Genomic DNA, 23,977 nt, shown 5'->3' with positions numbered 1-23,977 from the left:
CTGAGTTTTTTCATATCTTAGCTATGGTGAATAATGTTGTGATAAACATAGTTGTGAGACAGCTATTTTCTTATTGTGACTATAAAATAGAGCATAACAGTATCTGTGCCTGAAAAGACTGTTGATGAATTAATGCAGGAAAATAATCAGAGAACCAGAAACACAGTAACTTCAACCTAAAAGTTCGCTACTAATATTTTATACCAGATTCACATATCTACTTCCTTCAAGAAGGTCTTAAGTTCATAGTTTCGTTTTTTACTCTGAAGACTGGCTTGCTTTTATTATTCTCAAAAATAAAATTCAGGTTGAACAAAGCAGTATACTTCTCACTAGGAATTTTACCTTCCAAGTTTTTGTCCTTCTCCACTGAAAGCCTTGAACCTCAGTCTAGGTTTTGTGTACTCCTGATCCTGATGGTCTTCCATATCCAGATCCACCTGGCCACCATGAGCCAGTCGCTGGAGCTCCAGGGGTATCTCCCTTCAAGAGGGGGAAGAGGTATGAGTTAAGGTTTTGAGAAATGAAACCACACTGTTGAGATTACCATGATCAAGTCATGAGCTGTAAAAAATTTCCATGGCTATTTGATCTTTTTTATTGACATAGTGGTCAAAGCAATATTGTAGTGCATTAAAAACTATGCTGTTAAAATAACAACTGATACCTAGATAGCAGTAGAAAATTCCTATGATTTTTTTTTAGTTAATACAAACATTTATTTCTAAACTGCCTGCAGGAAGTTCTGTGCCCCGACAGGTGTTGGACTGTTGGGTCCTTGATGGGCACTGCTTCCCTTCACTGAAGAAGCAGGGCTGTGGGAGGTTTGGAGATGCACAGTGAACACTTGGATGATACAGAATCATAGGCTGCCAATAAAAACAACTCTGAGCCTAAACCTGCTTGAAATATATTTTGTTACTAGACTTTGAAATTTCCAGGCATGTATTTTAACATGTAAACTGAGAGAAGACCACATTTTGTTCGGAATTTTAACAACTTCTTGATTGCAATACTATAGCAACAACTTCATTAGCCAACAACTTCATTAAGTTATGCCTCATTTTTTGTTTTTATACTAGTGACATTTACATGAGTGCTAAACTGAACAAATACACAAGTTTTTTATTTTTTGTTGTACAGCCTTTTGGACTCAGGACTTCACCTTTTGCCAGGCAAGCATCAATTTGGTCATGCTTTTATTTTTTTTCAGGTAGGGTCTCAAGCTTTTGTCCAGGGTGGGGCTTGGACCATGATCTTATCTCTTCTGTCTCTCACACAGCTGGATAGAGGTACGAACTACCATGTTCAGATTGTTGAGATAAGGTCTCATTAACTTTTTTGCCCAGACTTGCCTTGAACTGTAATCCTTTTTACCTATGCCTCCAAGAAATTACAGACCACCAGTCCCAGCTTACTACTTCTTGTCTGCTGTTGTGGTCTTACTTGAACACTTATAAGTTGAAATGGCAGTTTATACTAAAGAAATAAAAGCAGATCATCAAAAATTGACACATATTTCAATTTATGATAAATTACTTTAATATATTTAAGGTGGAACATTTATCAATATTTGGCAAAATAATGTGGATAGACAATAATTTCTGAAGTTTTTTACAGGACAGTGGAAACATTATTACAAAATATTATAAAGAAGCCAGGCTGGAGATGTGACTCAAGTGGTACAGCACCGGCCATGAGCAAGAATGCTGAGTTAGAGCTCAGGTTCTGAGTTCAAGTTCCAAATACCCAATATATACACTGGAGATAATGGATCTTATAATTAAGAACCACTAATTGCTACCATTCTTTCATTCAATGAGCCTTTTATAAAATTCTTCCTAGTTATGACTTTCTAACATGTGTGCCTCAGATTTCAAAATCCTCTTAATATACCATTTGCCTGAAAATTAACATACAAAGTTTATAAGTTATTTTAACAAAAAGTTAGTTTTGATCTATATCACAGTATAAAATCATCACTGTTTTCTTGTGGCATCTGTTCAAGATATCCCATCAAATGATGTGTTTCTTTTAGCGGCTCAAAGGTTCCTCCAGTTCGCAGCTCTTCCCAGTGACTTAAACCATTCCATCCAAATAATAGCTACCACAATATACTGCCTCCTAGGACAGCTTCACATTTTTCTCAATGACTCAAGCATAGTTTATAGAATGTCTTGTCTTTGTGTGGTTTCCTATTTGTACAGAACTTCAAATAAAATTTATGCTAACTCATCTAAAACATCTTTCCTCCAGAGTTCCCTGACTATTTCAACTCCAAAGAATATTCCACTTCAGCTACTGTCCTACATTTTTCTTCACTTGCAAAAAGCTCTACCTTCAATCCTGTATGTAGTATAACCTACTTTGGTCTCTTCCTCATACTTTATCTCTCAGTTTATCACAAATCTTGTATCTTTAGTTGTATTTTTGCTTGGGAATGATACCACTGTTACCTGGTGAAATTGTACGGTAGAAAAGCTTTTATTAACATACCAAAATCATTTGACTCTCCATCCTTTGGCAAGAAGGGCTGGTAAGTTGCAATGCTCGTTGCATGAGGCAAGGCACTTTATATCTGGTTTATGGCTGAATATTATAACTTAAAACCTTTTGAAATCTCTGTCAATAATGCCACTTTAAAAGAGTTTTTATTAAGTTGCTGGATTTAAGGCATACATGCAATGAAGTTATCCTGCCAATAAGGAGAATAATGGATTTGTGGATAGAGAGCTACATATGAATTGATTCACTGATTTATTTCAACAAAATGTTTCATCTTGGAGTGGAGCTACATTTTCATCAGATTTAAAAAGGGTGAGTAGCCAATGGCCCTCTGTACAAAGAATTAGATAAACTACCTCCCCAGCAATGACCTATATGATAGAGCCCACTAATCAATTGTTAAAAACCAGTAGCACACAACTGAGCAGTAGTCTGTTTAAAAAAAAAAATTCTCTGTACTCCAAGAAACAATAGAACATAAATGATACATCTTACCCTCTTTTAACAGACTCCAGAAATTGAGCATTTGTTGGATCACTGTAAGGCCTCAATTCTCCATCATCTAAACTGAAACCATTGCTCCACAGTTTAAGCAAAATCTGGACCTGTATGATCATAAAAATTAAAACTATAAGAAACCATTTTCAAACAATTTTAAGATTTAAATGTCATCTTACATCATATTATGCAATTAATTTATTTGGAAGAATCTGTTCTGTTCTCTATTCAAAGTTAAAAGATATGGAACCGTATGTGTTTGCTTAGCAGACTTTTTAGCTTAACAAAAAATGACATTGGTTGCAAGCTTCTGCAGATGGACTCTGGCCTCGGTGTACAAACAGAGCAATGAGACGGCAGCACCTGCCACCCAGCTACCCCCATCCTGCTCCTTTATCTACACCAAACTCTACATCATATCTTCTGTGCTCCACAGCTTAGAAGCAGGGCTGACCCTCCAATCACCTTCCAAGAAACTCCTAATGTTTAAAATAAATAGCAAATAATAGAATGAAATTATAATTCCAAAGTTTCAAATGCAATAGAATGACCTTATGTGTTCTATGTTAACTCATTTTACATTATGACTATATATAGTGTATGTTATATATATACAAGTATATATTAAGGTTATATATAATACAGGCATAATATAAAATAAATATTAAGATAGAAATATACACATATAAATGTATCAATATAATGTATAATTTGAAATAATTATTATGTATGTTAACTATGATGACATACATTTCTTCTACAAAGTTATGAATCTCTAAGTAAGTGCAAGGCTGACTGAGAAATACTAAAATTGAGATGGAAAACTCACACACTGGTCCTTAATCCATATATCAAAAAGTAACAACAAAGAGATTTTAAATTTATAAAAAAAAGTAGTAACTAGAGGCAGATACTTAAACATTTGTTTTTGTTATTGTACATACATCTTGAAGTTGACTTTCTCCATAGATATATTCAGACCGTTTACAAAAGGAATTGCCTAGTCTGTATCCTCCACCTGTAAATGACTAAAATACACAGTAAGTAAGTAAAAAATTCACTAAAGAAATAATTTAAATGTTATTAATGCTTGATGAATTTGTAAACTAGTAAATCATAACTGCATAACTGCCAAACAGGTTCACAATTACTAGGATAATTTTATATTAGAATGAAGACCTAATGTTATAGAGAAGTTTATTCAAGAAAGAAATTAAGTTTCCTCCCTCCCTCCATGCCTCCCTCCCTCCCTCTCTTTCTTTTTTTCCTGTTCATGGGGCTTAAATTCAGGGCCTGGACACTGTTTCTTAATTCTTTTTCTTAATGCAAATGTTCTATCCCTCTGAGCCAAAGCACCACTTCTGGTTTTCTGTTGGTTAATTGGAGATAAGAGTCTCACAGGGACTTTTCAGCTCAGTCTGGCTTTCAGCCATGATCCTTAGATCTCAGCCTCCTGAGTAGGTAGGGCTATAGGTGTAAGCCACTGGCGCCTGGCACAAGTTTCTTCAAATGAGAAGTTGAACTAATTTAGGCTAATCTTATGCACTAAAATATGTATTTTTAAGAATATAGTCATCTATTTTATAACAAATTTTATAATAAAATTGTACTTCAAGAGTTAAGTTTTACAGGGTAAAGGAGAAATATCTATAAATGAACATGTTACCTTGAAAAGCTCTAATATATTTTATAAACTACTTTTTTAACTATAATAAGTCATCTATTACTGTACTTTTTTTTTATCCACCATGGGACTTGACCTCAGGGACTGGGCACTGACCCTAAGCTTTTGTGATCAAGACTAGCATTCTATTACTTTGAGCCAAGTGCCACTTTCCAGTTTTCTGGTGGTTAACTGGAAAGAAAAGTCTCACAGACTTTCTTGCTCCAGCTGACAATTCTCTTATCTCAGCCTTCTGAGTAGCTAGAATTATAGGCATAAGCTACCAGTGTCAGGCTTTGTACCTTTTATTTTGCTCTGTTAACCACAGGTCATAGGATAAGAGAATTTAGGAGAGAAAATGCCATTCTGTTTAATGTCCATCCAGATTTCTTTCCTACACACTAAATCACATAGCCTCCACACTTTTCTTACAGAGTTGAGGAACTTGCAGAAACTAAGATTACCTTAAGGCTTGACTGTAAAAGTCTCAAACTATTAACTAATAAATAAAGAGAAAAACATAAGTATAGTTTAGAATAGAGATTCTTAAGTTAATGAAAAAATTATAAGAATTTTTTTCAAAAGACACATCTAGTAACAACTCAAATCTACTACTCCATAATACCCAAGACATATGGTGGTTTAGAAAATCCTCCAAATGACTCAAGAGACTTTCAGATTGAGAACTACTGATTATAGGAATATATGCAAGCTGGGTGCCAGTGGCTAACGCCTGTAATCCTAGCTATTCAGGAGGCTGAGATCTGAGGATCACAGCTCAAAGGCAGCCTGGGCAGGAAAATCTGTGAGACACTTTTTTTTTTCTGTGAGACTCTTATCTCCAATAAACCACCAGAAAAAAAAAAAAAAAAAACAAAACTGCAAATGGTGCTGTGGCTCAAGTGGTAGAACGCTCGCCTTGAGTTGAAGAGCGCAGGGACAGCACACAGGCCTAGAGTTCAAGCCCCACAACTAACTTGAGGAGAGGGGAGGGGAGGGGAGGGGAGGGGAGGGGAGGGGAGGGGAGGGGAGGGGAGGGGAGGGGAGAGAATATATGCAGGGCCAAGTGCTGGTTGCTCACATCTGTAATCCTAGCTACTCAGAAGGCTGAGATAAGAGGACAGTGAAAGAAAGCCTATGCAGGAAAGTCCATGAGACTCATCTCCAATTAACTATCCAAAGCTGGAGCTGTGTCTGGAGTGGTAGACTGCCAGCCTTGAGTGAAAAAGCTGAAGGACAGCACCCAGGCCCTGAATTCAAGTCCCTATATTGACATTAAAAACAAAACAGAAAAGGTCTAAAGACACTAGTGCCTGTCCTCTTTAGTGTCCCAATACTGTATCAGTTGTCACAGTTATAGAAACTATACAAAGATTTATAGCAACTTATAGCAGTTATAAAAGCAATGCAAGGGCTGGGAAGGTGGCTCAGTGGTAGAGTGCTTGCCTTGCATGTATGAGGCCCTGGGTTTGATTCCTTAGCACCACATAAGCAGAAAAAGCCAGAAGTGGCACTGTGGCTCAAGTGTTAAAGTGCCAGCCTTGAGCTGAAGAGCTGAGGGACAGCACCCAGGCCCAGAGTTCAGGCCCCATCACTGGCAAAAAAAAAAAAAAGAAAAGCAATGCAAAGGAGAAAGATGGGCCTTCAAAATAAGTGAGCCAAACAGACACCCATAAGCACAAAAGGAACCTCACCTTCTATACAATTAGGTGGAGATGGGTCAAAGGCTAAAACATAGATTGTAAACTTGAAAATTTTTCTACGGAAAATCTTTGTGACCTGAAGTTATACAAAAAATTACTGGACAAGGAAGTGGCGCTGTGGCTCAACTGGTAGAGTGCTCGTCTTGAGATGAAGAGCGCCGCAGGGACAGAGCCCAGGCCCAGCGTTCAAGCCCCACGACCAACAAAAATGAGATATATAATGAGATATACAAGACGCTTTGTCAAAAACCGAACTTTACTATTTAGGTGGGGTGGGGGGGGTGTAGCTGAGGAGGTGGGAGGGAAGGGATGGTAGGGGAAAAACAAAGGAGGAGGCAACAATGCTGGCTAAGAAATGCACTCATTACCTTGCTCATGTAACTGTAACCCCTCTGTACAGTATTTTCACAATAAAAAACTTAATTAAAAAAATTATTGGACAAGACACCAAAAGTACGATACATAAAAGAAAGAGATAAATTGAACTATAAACATTAACCATTAAACATTTATGCTCTGCAAAATACCTTAAGAGGATGAAAATACAAATTATAGACTAGGAGAAAATATTTGGGTATCATTTATGTATCTAACAAAGAACTGCCATCTACTAAAATAGAGAACACTCTATATTCAACTATAACAAAACAAACAATCCAAACAGAATGTGGGCTGAAGTTATGAAGAGACATTGCACTGAAAACAGTCATGATAATGGCAAATAGACATTTGAAAAATGTTCAATCTTACCAGTCTTTAGGAAAATGCAAGTCACCTAATTATGATGAAAATGTAAATTAAAAATCACACTATATTCTCATGACATACCTATCAAAATGGCTAAAATAAAAAATAGTATCACCGCTAATGGCTGACATAAGACTATGTGAGAATCTAATATAATCATTTCAGAAAACAAGTAGGCAGTTTCTTAAAACATTAAATATTCCCTATCATATGCACTATCATACCAATAAAAGTTCCTGGGTTTTTATTTCAAAGACATGAAAATTTTTATTTGTATAAATCTACAAGATGATTGTTCACAGAAATTGTAATAGATAAGAACTGGAAACAACTAAAATGTGCCTCAACAGTGAATGCTTGTTCACATGGTAGTCTATTCACAATGTGAAGTTCTGCCAGGAATAAAAAAGAACCAAATATTAAAACAAACAATAACTTTGATGAATCTCAAGGGCATTATGCTGAGTGAAAAATTATATTCCCAAAAGGTCATATACCGCATGATTCCATTAAACTTACAGAGAAAGAAAACAGATGGATAATGACCATATATTAAGAGAGTATAAAGAAGTGGTTCTGTGGCTCGAGTAGTAGAGTACTTTGTCTTGAGCTGAAGAGCATTGGGACAATGCCCAAGCCCACAGTTCAAGCCCCATGACCAAAAACAACAACAAAAAAGAGATGCAGGGATGACAAAATGGTATACCTTCAAAGAGCTTGATAATAATTGAAGAATGTCTTGGTTAGGTTGTTTATTACACAAATCTACATATGCTTCCATGTCAAATTCCTGGTTTTGATTCTGTATTATAATCATGCAAAATGGAATCACTGTGACAAATCGTGAGCTCTCTGCATTCTTGTTGCAAATCCTCGAGAATCTTTTTAAAAATAATCTATTACTTAGCAGTAAGAATGGCTTCAATTTTTTTTAAGCACAAAAAAATAAAGATTATTATGTAACTGTAAGCCCTGTGTACATCACCTTTATAATAACAATAAATATTTTAAAAGGGAATTAAATAATTAGAAATTTATATTGAAAAGAAAATAAAAATAAAGATGATAAATCTCAAAGATTAAATACAGTTAGAAAATAAGTTCTGTAAATAATTTTGAGACAATGGAAATATAGAATTGCTAGAGGTAGGTAGTGCAAACAGAGCGTAAAGCTCTATTTCAAACTTCCAGCACTACACACTTACATATACACAAATACACACACACACACACACACATACAAACACAGTATAGTTTTTAAATGGCACTGACCTTATGTTTGTCATCACTTGAAGATCTCGTGGCTTCATTCAGAGGAACAGCCCCATGTTCCCTTGCCTCTTTGAAAAGCTCATTCACAATTTTCTCAGTTGAAGGTCGAACTATATGCAATCCACCATATTCATGTTCTCCTGAATAAAAGCTTTAAACAGTATAGTCCATGAATAAAAATGGAATAGACAAAATCTAAAGTAAGAAACTACATAAGTCTTATGAGATAAATTTTATTTAAGAGACATTACTGATTTCTGTGGAAATATTTGATTTTTAAAATGGAATTAAGGAAAAGATAGAATATAGGTACACATACTTCCTCACTTAGGTTGCAGAGATTCTGATGGAACATCTGGCACCCAGCTGGCACCCAGCGTTATAACTGGCATGTGTGCTTCCTGCTCTGGGCTCAGTGGCTGCTTATGAAAGGCACCTCGTTCACAAATCAGGGGAAAAGTGTGACAATGGGAGGCTAGTCCCTCCCCTGCAAGGAACTGACACTCAGGAAAGAGTAGTCAGTGGAGATCTTTATATTTAGTCATTATCAACATCCAACTCTATAGACTATAGGGCTATACAGTTTATCACAGATTTGTAATTGTAGGTCATCTACTCCATTATAATCCTCTATGTTAAAAACAAATAATTTAGAAGCCATTGTTTTTCATATTTCTTATGTAGTGACTAATGTCCATATGAAACATAAAAATTTCCTTCACTTGAGAGTAACACTCTGTTTATCTTTTAACATATTTTTTTTATCAAGAATAACAGAAAGTGGAAATAAAGTGGAAGATGACCAAGTCTACCCTTCACTTCCTGTTCCATCCACTCCAGTTCCAAACTCACACTAAACAGACTTGAAAAGCAATGGGGGAAATTATATTAGCACTGGAACTAGAAATGGAGTTCACTTGAAAGATTTTCTATAGAATTAGCATGTGAAAAATGAACAGAATAGAGGGGAGAGCAGATCAACTTTCAATTTGTCAGTGAAAGAAAAATTCTACCTGGAAACAAATGGGCAGCAAAAGAACCCTACTCTATGCTGTGGGGCAAGGGGCTTTCATTGGACTGCCAGTGCTTTGGAGAAGTACATTGGAAGGAGCAGGAGCTAGGGAAGCCTTCCTCTCATGCTTGTACTCTGCCTTCACCCAGGCAACTTGGTTTCCTCTTAGGATTAGCTGGATAGCAGATGGTCTTAGGACCCTGCCAAACACTGAAAAGCAAAAGCAAAGCTTCCTGCTGCTTTTCCCTGTTCCAGGTTTCCAAACTCGCTTAAAACATGCGTCCTCTTTAGCTTTCCTTTAGTGAGAAACATTTTTTTTTTGGAAAAGATTTACTAGCTCTTTTATGATTAATGGTTTTAATGTATATTTAAGAAGTCTTTGCCTACTCTAAGATTGAGCATATATTCTATTTTCTTATAGAAGCATCACTGTTTTAACTTTTATATTTAGACCCATAATCCATCTGGAACTGATGGTCTGCATATGGTGTAAGGGAGAGGCTAAGAATGATTCTTCACACAAATGTCTGTATGTTCAAGGAAGTTACAATGAAATTCTCTCCCCTTCCCCTCTGCAGGGTCACTATCAGAAATCAAGTGGCCACCTGTGAGCATCTATGATTCCATTCCTTGGATTTTCCCCTTACTGCCAGTCTTCACCCTCTTCACTACTGCAGTTTTGGTGTAAACCTTTATATCTGGTAGTGTAAGTCCTGCACTTTTTTGTAATCCTTCGTGAATGTTCTGACTATTCTTTGGGTGTGAATGAGAAGCAGCAGTATTTTCTGACTAGTAAACGAACACTCTATGCTTACATAAACATATTTGCAAATCAAACATTGATTGCAAAGATTTCTTTCCAATTTGTATACTTTTGTTTTACTTCTCCTTTTCGTCATGTGTTAACTATAGTTAACACTGTATAGGTTGAATGAAAACAGGGATAGGCGTTATCATTCCATTGACAACACCTGAATTTAAAATTGTACTACCCCATTCTTTTGATTACTTCAACTGTTTTCTTCTTTATTTCTTAGCCTCCTATCCTTTGTCTTACCATTGCCAGTCCTTCCTTTTAAGGACACAACAGCTAACATTTATTTACCAGGGTAAATGTGGTCATTTAATCCTCAGAACAATGATATCACCTCCAATTTATAGGAAAGAAAAATCCATCAACAGGCTAAAATTTTGTGACTGGGAAAGCCTAGTTGGGGGGGAGGGGGAGAAAGAGAGAGAGAGAGAGAGAGAGAGAGAGAGAGAGAGAGAGAGAGAGAGAGAGAGAGAGAGAGAGAGAGAGAGAGAGAGAGAGAGAGAGAGAGAGAGAGAGAGAGGAGAGAGAGAGAGAATAAGGTCAAAACTTTATCACTATAGTTTTTTTTTGGCTAGTCCTGGGGTTTGCACTCAGGGCCTAGGCATGGTCCCTGAGCCACTTTGTGCTCAAAGCTAGTGTTCTACCACTTGAACTACAATGAAACGTCTGGCCTTTTTGAGTAGTTTATTGGAGAAAGGAGTCTTACAAGGATTTTTCTGCATGGGCTGGCTTCAAACTGTGATCCTCCAATATTAGCCTCCTGAGTAGCTAGGATTATAGGCAAGAACCACAGGCACCCAACTTCACTATAGTTTATCACTAAATTTACATTTTAAAAATATTGGCTCTACTGCATCCTCTATACAAATGTAACCCATTTGCTTGACTTTGAAGATTGTCTATAATATGGCTATATCCAGGACTGGCTATATAATTTGGACTAGTTGAAAACTGACAATGTAAGTCCCTTTTCTCAAAATGTATTAAGGATCCAAAACATTTTATAGAACACAGGTTACATACCCATGAAGTCCATCCTGGTTGCACCTCCACCTAGTCAACCTTTTTTTAATCTAAGTTTTTCTGCTACTAACCTGCTATGGTTCTGGTGGTTTAATCTGGATATATTGCTTATCAACCTAATGCTTCTTTATGACTAGAATTGTATTTCTCATCTTCTATGCTCACCTAGATTCTAATAATCTTTTAAGTCTCAACATTGTGCTAGACATCTACATACTTTATTATATCAGTTAATCCTCAAAACAAAATTATTATATAATGACTTGTAGAAGACATGTGCATAAGGTGTATTGGAGTGTTCTTTTTTTGGTAGATTATGTATCTCCCTCTAATTTAAAATGAAGATCACATTATACTTAGAATTTAGACAAAACATACATTGGCTTGAAATGGCAAGGAGTACAAACCATAGTGGCACACAACTATAATCCCAGCACTTGGGAGGTGTGGCAAATAATGAATCTGAAGCCAGTCTAGGCTACACAGTGGAATCTTTTTCAAATAAAGGAAAAAAAACACCCAAAGCTCATATAACCATGTTGATTTTAATAGTGCCTGAGGAGGTGGAAATAAAAATAAGCACTGTTTTTTTGTACCACACAAATCAGTAGATAGAATGACACTGAGCAAATGCAGATACTGAATGGGAGAGCAAGGGAACTATGTGTGTGCCTATGATTAAATGTTAGATAATAATCACACTAAGAAGCTAACAATACTTTCCTAGGCATCATGTCCTGTGTAATTAAACAGAGTTTAATTCTACATAAATATCCCTTAAGGAAGCTCATCTTTTTGTGTATATAAATAATACTCGAGATCAAACCAGGGCACAAAGTCTTTAAAAACTGCATTATTGCTGGGGATATAGCTCAACATAGTAGATATAGTAGAATATGTGCTTAGCATGTATGAGGCCCTAGGTTCAATTCTCAGCACCAACTAAAAAAAACTGATTATGATATTAAAGCTATTAATAACATTATTTCAGATAGCATAAGTAAAACCATTCACTACAACATTCTAAGAATTATATACATAGAAAGCAAATTATTAATATACTTAAAAATTCATATACTTTGAGTTGCTATACCAAGAGCTAAAGTCATTCATTATATTGTCAAACTGAGGACAATACCAAATGAGTACAACTACAGTACACAAATACATACTGTACTTTAAAAATAGGAAAACCTATAAATTAAGAAGTTAAAAATACTATATGTACATACATATAAACATACACATATATATATATATCAGAAATTATATGCAAGGACAGGATATTCAAATCGTGCCAAGATACCAACCTGCTGATTACAAAGGAAAAACTGTACCTTACAATGGAGTGATGTGTTGGTCAGCACCTTAACCAAGTGAGCATATCATCAATAGTGGTAAAACTTGGAATTATAGGGTTCCTGATGTGATATAATAAAAAGCAGAGAGTATCACTCATCTAGTATGCTTTACAAAAATGTTTTAACAAGAATCTAATGAGGAGGAAACAATGATCTAAAATGTGGGGCATTTTATAAGACATGTGATTTAGACCCTTTTTAAAGTGTAATAAAACTCTATATTACGTAGGTGAGCTAACAACAAGCAACAAAAAAGGTAAAGAGAATGCTCTGGATTCAAAAATTCAAAACATCATAATCAGATGGAAGGCAGATATGGTACTTGGTTGGATCCTAAAATTCCAAGAAAAGGCTGTAAGAGCTACCTAATTACAGATTATACAATAAATGATATCACAGAATCACTGATAATTTTGTGTTATCAGAGATATTAAGCCATGTACATTTATTCTTAGGGGATACACAGATTAGTGTCATGATGATTACAATGTGCTGAGTAAAGAAACATCATGCATGTCTGCGAGGTTAAGGCATAGTAACAACTAGTAACTAAGGTGAATTGTACTCCTTTTGACTATGCATTGGTTTCAAAATTTGTAAAAATTAGTAGCGAAAACATAAACATTATTTTGCTTTATGTTCATGTGCGGAGAGATACTTTATATACTTGACTCTTATCTCCTTCAAGTTTCATGGTTGACATTTATATACTTCAGGAATTTTAACAGCAAACACTATCCAGGAGGTTGCTTATTATATGAGACGTAATACAACAGAATCAGACAAACTTCAGAAGTTCTATTAAGATATTCCTTTTTGGTAATAATGGGTTGAACCCAGGACCTCTCGTGCCTCCAGGCCTAGCAGTTGAAGATTCTTAAATGGAGGACAAAAACCCACAAAGGCTGCATGGATGGATTTAAGAAACATCGGAACCCTTAAAAATGTGACAAAACAGCATATGCCTGCTGCTTTGGAAGGAAAGAGCTTAAAATTTTCATCAGATCCTCAATGTGTCTTATTACTCAAAAAATACTTAAGACCCACTGAGCCCAAACAATACCACTACAGATATGATTTGTTTTTTCTTTTTGGCCAGTCCTGGGCTTGGACTCAGGGCCTGGACACTATCTCTAAACTTCTTTTGCCCAAGGCTAACACTTTACCACTTGAGCCACAGTGCCACTTATGGCTTTTTCTGTAATTGGAGAAAGGAGTCTCACAGACTTTCCTGCCCCACCTGGCTTCAAATCATGATCCTCAGATCTCAGCCTCCTGAGTAGCTAGGATTACAGGTATGAGCCACCAGCACCTAGCTTGATGATATGATTTCTTATGCTATCTAATTTAAAGTAATTTTCTTAGTTTCTTTTAGCCTTTGAACTATAAAAACTTTAAGAATACTATGTATTTTAAGAAATTATTATTATTATTAAAATCTCCAAACTCTTTTAAGTTAATTTGGACTTGTGAGTTTTAAACAGTCATAATATTTTTAAAACAAGACTTACCGTTGAGGTGGTGTCCTTGGGCTCTTAAAGACTGTAGCTTTAGGTCTATCAGACTTGGAAGATTTGCTTTTCACTTCATCTTCATATAATTCTGCCAAGGCCAACTATATAATAACATGCTTGTTATAAAACATATTAACACTAGAAATAGATTCTACTATACAACCTACAAATAGAATTTAAATTGAAATTGAGTTGTAAGGATTGCTCATGGAAAAATGAAAGTTGTTGCTTCAAAAGATGATTCCTTTTCAAAATAAACTCATTGCATATTACAATGATTAGAACTAACTAGATTATTAGAACAAATTTTAAATATAGTTTAATTATTTTCAGTTAACTACTCAACAGTTTAAAACCTTATCAGCAAATCATTTTCAAGTTTGGTCTTATATAACTCTTCCAGTTTATAAAAAATTTCACTTAGATATTTCAAAATGTAATGACAATTTCAAAGATATTGCTTAAACGTCTATTAGAGGGGCTGGGAATGTGGCCTAGTGGTAGAGTGTTTGCCTAGCATGCATGAAGCCCTGGGATTGATTCCTCAGTACTACATAAACAGAAAAAGCCAGAAGTGGCACTGTGGCTCAAGTGGTAGCCTTGAACAAAAGAAGCTCAGGGACCGTGCTTCGGCCCTGAGTTCAAACCCCAGAACTGGAAAAAAATGTCTATCGGAGAAAGGATGAGATGGTGGATTAGAAGTGTCCTGAGTTTGACACTGAACAAGAAGAGTGAAGTAACAAAGGAGAGACTGTATTCTGAAGAGCAAAAGAGACAGAACATAAAGAATCATGATGGCAGGATAGTTGGAAAGCAGAGAGAAACAAAAGATGCAAGAGAAAAGTACAGAGAAGTAGTAAAAGCCCCAAACCCTGTCCCCGGCTCACCAGGATCAGGAACTGGGGTCAGGGAGCTGAAGAATCATATATTTAAGCCAGACAGTGGGCAATTCCAGCTGGAGGGTAATCCCACACTGTCTGCTCTAGTGTGAAAAAGCTAGCTTTGCTCAAATACATCTATCATTCTCCTGTCCTCATCTTAACAACTATCTAACAACAGCTTTGCTATATAGCTTAATCTCAGTAACAAGACTGAGCTACTTCTGATGGCTTAAAAACAAGAAAACCAATGCAACAGTAATACTTACAAAACACTATGTTGGAAATAAACTTTACAAGTTGGGAAATGAACTTTACAATTTGGGAAGGGAGTGGTGGGGGGAAAGAAAGTGAGAAAAAACAGGGAGGGGGTAACAATGTTCGACAAGAAATGTAGTATTACTTAGTTATATAACTGTAACCCCTTTGTACATACAATAAAATTAAATGAAATCTAAAAAAAAGAACTTTAGGATAAAAACAAAAATAAAAACAAGGAACAATCATGGTTTAGGGAATCTAAAGACAGCTGGCACAGTATTGAGGGAGGAAGAAATGGTCATAAGAGATGATCATGGAGAGAGGAACAGTGTGATGTGGACCTGCGGAGACATTTAAGCCACAAGGAACTTGTGCAGCAAAGGGTATGGTGCTCAAAAGACCACCCTCAAAAGGTGTAGAGCAAGTCCCATTGCTGGAGTCATAGCAAAAACACAACAAACCTGTGGATGGTGTACGATTGGACCTCCAGATCCTGCCTTCTGGATTTGTGTGTTGACTGCCAGGGGGAGCTGAGACTCATGACCCTAGAATCTTTGAATCATGTGATATTACTTCCCTTACACAAGGAGGGAAAACTATTGGGCAGTGTATGAAAACACAGAGGCCTATACTTCCATGAATCTTAGCAATTGTTAGCTGCCAGGTAAGTCTGAGAGCCCTGAGCTTTGGCTGAAAGCTGAAAGCATTCCCAGTAGACTGGATAAAACTGAAGACAGACTACCAGGGTTTGGAAATGTATTATACCCAGGCAGTACTAGCTCACACTTAGGAGGCTAAGATCTGAGACTTATGGTTCAAAGCTAGCACAAGCAGGAAGGTCTGAGATCTTGTTTTCTAGATAACCAGAAAAATGCTGAAAGTGGAATTGTAGCTCAAGTGGTAGAGCACTAGGTTTCAGTAATGTATTGCAACACTAAAATTTTTTTAAGTACAAATGAAACATACAAGACCTCTGGAATACTATCGAAAATCAAACTTACAAATCATGAATACAGAAGTAAAAGTAAACTAAAACATAGAAAATATATTCAAGAAAATCTTGATTAAAAAATAGGATTCCAATTAATTCCAGAAAAGGAAAGCTCAAGTATATATTACAGTTAAAACCTCAGGTTTTTAAAACTATATAGAAGAAGGAAACAACACCAAAAGCTGTAAAAGAAAATCTTACCATGTCAACTATAAAAGCAAATCTAGTAGAAAAAACAGATTCCTCAAAAGAAACTTTAAAAACAAAGAGAGAATGATTTCAGACCCTGAACCAGCAAAGTTACTTTTATAATTACTCCAATATCCAAACTAGATAAGGACACAACAGAAAAAAAATTATAGAGTGATTTTCTTTTTCTTTATTTTTTTTTGGGAGGGGAGGCAGTCCTGGGGCTTGAACTCTGGGACTGGGCATTGTCCCTGAGCCAATTTGTGCTTAAGGCTAGTGCTCTACCGCCTAAGCCACAGCGCTCTTCTGGCCTTTTCTGATTAATTCATAAGAGTCTCATGGACTTTCCTGCTCTGGCTGGCTTTGAACAGAGATCCTCAGATCTCCACTTTCTGAGTGGTTATGATTATAGGCATGAGCCACCAGTGCCCAGTGAGGTTTTCTTTATAACTATTGACACAAATGTTCTCAATTAAAAACTTGTAAACCAAATCCAAAAGATCATACATTATTCCCAAGGATGCAAGGATGGGTCAACATACACAATCAATGAGTACAACACAAAAACTGACTAAAGGACAAAAATTATATTATCATCTCAATACAAAGAAAATGTCTGATAAAGTCCAACATCTCTTCATGATGAAAGTCCTGAAGAAACTAGGAGTATTAGAAATGTACCTCAACCTAATAAAGGATGCATAGAGAAACCCTACTGAACAGAGAAAAACAAACTGTTTCCTTTAAAGAATGAGACAGGGTATCTGCACTCTCTACTTTTACTTAATCTACTGCTTGAACTCTGAGCTAGAGCAGTAAGGAAAGATATAGAAAGAAAAGGGATACAAACAGGAAATAAGCAAGTTGAATTATCCCAATCTGAGATGGTATGATCTTGTAATTAAAACCCCATAAAAAATTCTTACACCTGGTAAACATTGTCAGCAAAATGGCAGTATGCAAACACACAAATCTCAGTAGCTTTTCCATTCACAATAGCCTCAAAAGTACATAAATATCTCAGAATAAACCACTAAGGAGATAAAAGATCTTTATAATGAAAACTATAAAACACTGAAGAAAGCAACTGAACAAAACATTAGTTGATAGATATCTTACATTCATAGCTTAGCTGAATTAATACAGTATTATGAAATGGCAAAACTACCAAAAATTAGAATGACTTTCTTCACATAGAAAAAGTAACTGACACTTTAAATGGAAGCAAAAAATACCCCAAATAGCCAAGATAATTTTGAGTAAAAAAGAACAATGGTGAAGGTAAACACAACACTTAATGTCAAATTACAATAAAGACAGTAACAAAAACAGCATAGTATGGGCACAAAAATCAGACACACAGATGAATGAAACGCACTATGAAGAAAAACCTACACACCATAATAGTCATCTGATATCCTATAAAGGTTCCGCCCAAAAACATACACTGCGGAAAAGTCTCTTCAAGAAATATTGGGACAATTGGATGGATACCCACCATGTAGAAAAAACGAAATAAGATTCCTCTCTCTCACCTTCTCCAATAATTAATTCAAAATACATCAAAGATTTATTTTAAGACCTCAAACTCTGAAACTACTAGAGGAAAATAAATGGAAAATACTTGAAGATTTAGGCATAGATAACATCTTTTTGAGTAGAATACCAATAACTCAGGAACTAAGAACAAGATTTGTGATCCTCCTCCTAAACCTAGTTAAGTGCTGATTATAAATATATGCCATCTCATCGAACTTTTCTCTTATTTTTGACATTTTTGGACAATTAAAATCAGCATGACTTATGGTCAAAAATAAGAAACATGAATCAAATAGCAAACAAAAATCTTAAACAGATACAGTAATCCTTTGGGAAGTGCAAGAGATTTGAAAGCTCTTTCTGTGGATTCTTTCCTCACTGGGAAAAGAAAACAGGATTGAGGCAAAGTTAATTCTTTGAAGTATCTGTTTTACACACACACACACACACACACACACACACACACACACACACACACGCACGCACGCACGCACGCACGCACGCGCACATTGTTTGCAGTGTTGGGAGATTGAACCCTGAGACTCATGTATGCTAGGTAAAAGTCAAGTTTTAAAATAAATACATAAGGACAAAAATAAAAAGTTCTATTTTTTTCTTCCTAATTTTTTGTGTACTCATACTCCACCCCACCCCTCACACTGGCTGCAACTTATTACTGCTTACTTACAAGAACTAATTTGTGTGTTTGTGTGAGAGAGTGAGCATGTACATGTGCACGCCAGTCCTAGGCCTGAACTCATGGCCTGGGTGCTGTACCTGAGCTTTTTTGCTCAAACTTAGTGCTCTACCACTTACTTGGTCCACAACTCCACTTTCAGCTTTTTTGGTGCTTAGTTGAAGAAGAGTTTCATTGACTTTTCTGTCTGGGCTAGCTTTGAACCGTAATTCTCTGACCTCAGCCTCCTGAGTAAGTAGGATTATAGGTATGAGCCACCATCTCAAGCCATCAGTGCCAGGCTTACAAAATTAAATTTAAATTTCAACTCAGGAACTGTGTAAGTTTGTGCACATTCTTTACCTTCTTTAAACTTCAGTTCTTAAATATCTGCATGTCAATAAAAACATTAGTAGTCTCTTATGGATTTCCTCTTGAGCCAATTTTATTATTTCATCTGAGTTGCAATACTTTTATGCCACTTCTATAAGGAGCGATGTCTGTTCAAAGGTTCATTTCAGATAATCCATACAAAACTTTAACACTTTTCTATATTCTCATGGCACATGCTGTCTAATAATTTTTACATTAAATATCACATTGTCATTACAGGTTAAGTATCTTTTACTCAAATGGCCTAGGACCAAAAGTATTTTAAATTTCAAAGTTCCAGATTGTAGCCTACCACCTGCACAGACTTTACTAGGTGAATACCCTGATAGAAAAAATAGAACCAAAAACCTCATGTGCTCAAAACATTTTACGTTTTTAAATTATGTTGTTAAATGCTCAGCTTGTATTTGTGAACTTTTGCTCTTTTATCTCCCTTAGTACATTGTAAGTTTCCTAAAATATTTCTTTTTTCTTTTTTCTTTTTTTTTGTAGGTCCTGGGGCCTGAACTCTGGGCCTGGGTGCTGTCTCTTGAGTTCTTCAGCTCAAGGCTAGTGTTCTACCACTTGAGCCACAGCTCCACGTCTGGCTTTTTCTGCTTATGTGGTGCTGAGGAATCAAACCCAGGGCCTCATCCATGCAAGGCAAGCACTCTACCACTGAACCACCTTCCCAGCACAACTATTTCTAATATAGTACTTAGCAGGTACTAGTAAACAGAGGCTAGTTTTGGGTTTACTCTTGTCACCTCCCACTTGGGGAGGTGAAGGATGCCTATTCTTGGTTTACGTCCAAATGAGATTTTTCAAGTATACAGTAAGTCAGAGGCTCACAGTGCTGTAAAGCCTTTGGGAGACCAATATACAACTCTCCCAGGTGGTAGGAATAAACTCCCTTGTTATTTTAACACTGATAGACCCTGCACTGAATTGTGGTTAAGATATACTTAGAGGTTTATTGCTTGTTTTTCCTGACCCAGAAAGATTCATTGCAAGCTGTCAAGGAATAAGAAGTATCTACTGAAAACTGTACTAACTAGGTAATTTTTACAATAAAATAGTTCAGAAGTAATTGATACCTAAGAAACCAGTTGGGAATAACATTATCCAAGTCTTTAAAACCTTTGATATATACTTTATTTCTTGAAATATCATCACTTTGGTTGCTTCTTGCATGTCCTTCACATTCCAATTAAATCTTAGAGGACAGATGATTAATTCTTAAATACTATTATTGGTGTATCAAATTATTATTAATAAATTTGTTATGTGCCTGCCATAGAGTACAAAGATAAAAAATGTTATGCATGTATGTCTGTAAGAATATCTTGAACCATTAATTATATATTGATTCACTAGATTAAGTATGTAAACAATTTGCTAGGTAACAAGTCATGATTAAACAAGTCTCACTTTTCACATAAAAATTAGGAAATGGATTTGGAGAGTGGATAGTTACACAGTCTTAACAATACTGGCATTAAAGTGTACTAACTAGTTATAGGTAACAGCACACTTGTCAGGCAAGGACTGAGCCAGAATAAAGGAGTTGTATATAGGCCCTTAAGAGACAGCATTAATTCTCATCACCTGTAATTTACAAGTGAAGACATTGCTGACCATAAAGACCAAGAGTCTTCTCCTAAATTTTCAGAACCAAATAATCCTTTTTTAAAAAAACAAAAACCAAACAAACAAAAAAACTACAGCACCTCATGCTGCCTCTTAGGTCCACATTAGAAAACATAGAAGTGGATAACTTCCTTTTCTTCAGTTCTCTTTACTACCTCTACCTCTGAAACAGATCTGGACACTGGAAGTCATCTCTACATTCCTCAAATTCTTCATCTTATGAACTACTTGTTGGGGCACTGAATGATAATTCATCTTTAAAATGTTAAGTTCAGTATTCACCTCCTATTCCTTCAAAAAAAAAAAAGTATAAAGGGTTCCAAAAGGTTGAACAATCTTGAAAAGGCAAATTCCTTAGATCGATTAACTATAGTTAACATTTAATTGTAAACCAAAGCCAAACAAAAAGAATCTGCAAATGCTGCAGTCCCCAGAACCAATGAGATCTGACTAAAAGGAAGGCACAAACAACTTAACTGGTTACAGCTTGGTTGGATGAACAGGTTAGTTGATTGTAGCTTAACTAGTTGCCAAGAGGGTTATCAGCAACCTCGCAAAGCTCCACTTTGGTTAATCCAATTAAACTCCACTGATTCGGATTACTGGGCCCAGTCCATCACTGTCCCCTAAAAATTTCATTTCATTCCCTTCAACAGGTACCCAGCACCAACTATGGATCTGATGACCTGTTTAATATCTTCATTCCCAGATTTTAGCAGTAAGTTACGAGGCAGATAGTTAACATATTGGTTCAAAAATGCAGAACGAATGTGTAGTTATTAAACTGTTCTGTCCAAGTTTGTGGAGGAGTCTCGTTTATTTTCTATTATAGCTCCTTACCAGTGTAAACCTCCTGTAAGGAGGTAGGGAAAAAAAGAGCAGAATGGTGTTAGCATCTGCCCAGAGTGTTTGGTGCGCTGGTGTCTAGTTAACTTAGGTGGTTTTCAACATCACCAACTTTTATTTCTCTGTTCCGTGCACGGTCTCACCACCCCCTCTTGCAACCATAAAGGCTCACTCCTTTAACAAAGAAAAGCTACTGGGTAAAAGGAACCATGTTTTAGGTCGAAGTCATCCACTCCGCGACGGGATCCCGGAGGAGGAGCCGCAGCACGGCGTCGCTTCGTTAGTGACCGCGGATGGGACCCCGCGGGCCAGCGACCGCAACTCCGCGGAGTCCTTAACAAGCCGGCGGACGTCCGACCCCGCGGGATGCCATCCCGGCCACCGTTCCTCCTCGCTTTGGGAATGGGGCACCTGCGCGCCGGCTCCCGCACACCTCTCCGCGGCCCGCCGGGGCGGCGGGCGACCCCCGCGCCGGAGCGGCGTCGGCCCCAGCAGTGGTCGGGGCACGGCTCGGCCGCACGCGGCCACCCGCCCTCGCGGGACTCCCACCGCCAGCCCGCAGCCAGCCCCCGACGTCAGCAGCCCGCCTCACCTGTAAATCCCGCGCGCTCGGGGGCCGTGGCCTGGAAGACCGCCCCTCCTGCTCCTCCGGCCCCGCGCCGCCACCCTCCGCCATCTTCCACCCGCTCGCGGCGCCCCTGCGGACGCGTTACGGCGACTTCCGGATCTGGTTGCTTAGCAACTGCGGGAGGAGGCGGAGCCGTGCCGGGAAGCCCCAGGGAGGGGGCGGAGCCGCGACCGAGGCGTGCGTGTTCCTGTGTTGCGCCGCCGCTGTCTGGGCCGTGTGGTTTAAAGAATGTCACTTAAAGGTCCAGAGAATATCCGGTCACTGCCACAGGCTGGAAGGTGCCGCGGGCTGTCCTGGAGGGCAGCGTCGAGTCACAGATTCACTTCACCCGACGGTGAATGAGAACAGGCCTTGGTTGTGTTACACCATGAACGTAGCAACCATATCTTGGTCAAGTTCACTTATAGACTTACAGGTACTGTGACCCCACGGTGCGAATGGGTAGAGCAGACAGCTTAAAACGGTTTGCATTCAGAGCTGCACTCTTCAAACCTGCTTCATTCAACTAGCGTGGATCTAACTTCTTATTCCCAGGCACTCTTAGGCCCCAGAAATGCAGAAGCAAAAACAGTCAGGGTCATCATCTAATTCTCCATCTAGTGGGGAAGAGAAAGATGTCAGCAGGAAACACACAGATTTATAGTAGAGCTTTGCTGGAAGTGTTACGTGAAGAATGTGGGTGTGAAGGGGGCTGTGGGTGCCTGCTGTGCGCCTTCTGTTGTGTGCCTGACACCCTGAAACATACTCCTTAGGTTTATTGATTAGTGTGAGCTCAAAGTGATTCTGGGTTAGTTTTGTTTTTTTGTTTTTTAAATAGTCTGCAGGGAATTGCGCCCTACACAGCTTGCAGATGATAAACCAAGACCTTGCCTGACTACGACATCAGGGCAGGGACTACAGAAGAATGAGGAACTAAAGACTGGACAGTAAAACTTTGACCTCACAACTTTACAGGAAACTGAAAGGAGATCCACCAAGCAGAAAGGCATCCAACAGTCACTATTTAACCAACGGCCAAGCTCCATAACCAGGAAGATGAATGAAGATTCCCCAAGATAGTGGAGATAAGTTGAACTGCCATCTTTCCTATGATACCATGGCATGCACTGCCTTTCTCTGCCATATTTCTTTTCTAATAAATTTTTCTAACATTTTTACTTATGTTTGCGTCCTGCCTAAATTCTTCTCTTGTGAACCCAAGGATTGAGGTTGTGTAGCCATCTTAAACTTACTGGTAACATTCAGTGGGTTAACAGGAAATTTAGGAATTAAGTTGGACTTTACTTATCAAATGGTTACAAAACTACTTAATAAACACCAGGTGCAAGATCACTGTAACCCTCATCCATCCCCACCCCTACCCCTGAAAGCAAGGAACATACTTTCAATTGAAAAAAATGTCCTCTCTATCCCAGGGGAAAGAAATCTTACCACTGGAGACAAGGAAGGAATTTACACCAAGGAAAGTCAGTGCAAATAGATCTTTTCTAACTAAAATCTTTCTAGCTTCTTTCCCCTCTTGGTTTACTTAGTAGGTAAACCCAACCATAGACATTTATGATTTTATAAGGACAACCCCATATACAGGTAAAAGTGTATTAAATAATTGCAGCTGAGCCTGGGAATGTGGCTTAGTGGTAGAGTGTTTGCCCATGTAAAGGCCTCGCTTGACCAAAGTAGCATCATCTTGACCTAGAGCTCACTTTACTTCCTCCTTCCTTCTGTGAGGTTGCTGGTTATTGTGTAAGGAAAAAAATATTCTGTTAAACCACAGTCTGATTGGGGTAAGGGCCATGTCCTGATTGGCTCAGAAATATCCAAATTCTGTCTGTGTC

The 23,977-nt window shown here is 37.6% G+C and overlaps 1 protein-coding gene across 2 annotated transcripts in view; it reads right to left on the bottom strand.

The window, feature by feature from the left end:
- Ubxn2b (UBX domain protein 2B) overlaps positions 1-22,219 on the bottom strand; it is a 38,169-nt gene extending 15,950 nt beyond the window's left edge. For both annotated transcript variants that reach the window (XM_069990767.1, XM_069990766.1), the window contains exons 1-6: positions 22,107-22,219; positions 14,110-14,213; positions 8,389-8,539; positions 3,948-4,031; positions 3,001-3,110; positions 346-483 (exon numbers count right to left, since the gene is read on the bottom strand). In XM_069990767.1, coding sequence (XP_069846868.1) covers positions 346-483; positions 3,001-3,110; positions 3,948-4,031; positions 8,389-8,539; positions 14,110-14,213; positions 22,107-22,190 — 671 coding nt within the window. In that variant the 5' untranslated portion in view covers positions 22,191-22,219. The remainder of the gene's footprint in view (positions 1-345; positions 484-3,000; positions 3,111-3,947; positions 4,032-8,388; positions 8,540-14,109; positions 14,214-22,106) is intronic.
- Positions 22,220-23,977: the final 1,758 nt, after the last annotated feature.

The sequence above is a fragment of the Dipodomys merriami genome, unplaced genomic scaffold (assembly GCF_024711535.1).
Source record: "Dipodomys merriami isolate MVZ:Mamm:240054 unplaced genomic scaffold, mDipMer1.0.p SCAF_4, whole genome shotgun sequence".
Taxonomy (NCBI): Eukaryota; Metazoa; Chordata; class Mammalia; order Rodentia; family Heteromyidae; genus Dipodomys; species Dipodomys merriami.
The sequence above is the reverse complement of the archived record's forward strand: the minus strand, read 5'-3'. Positions and strand labels throughout refer to the sequence as shown.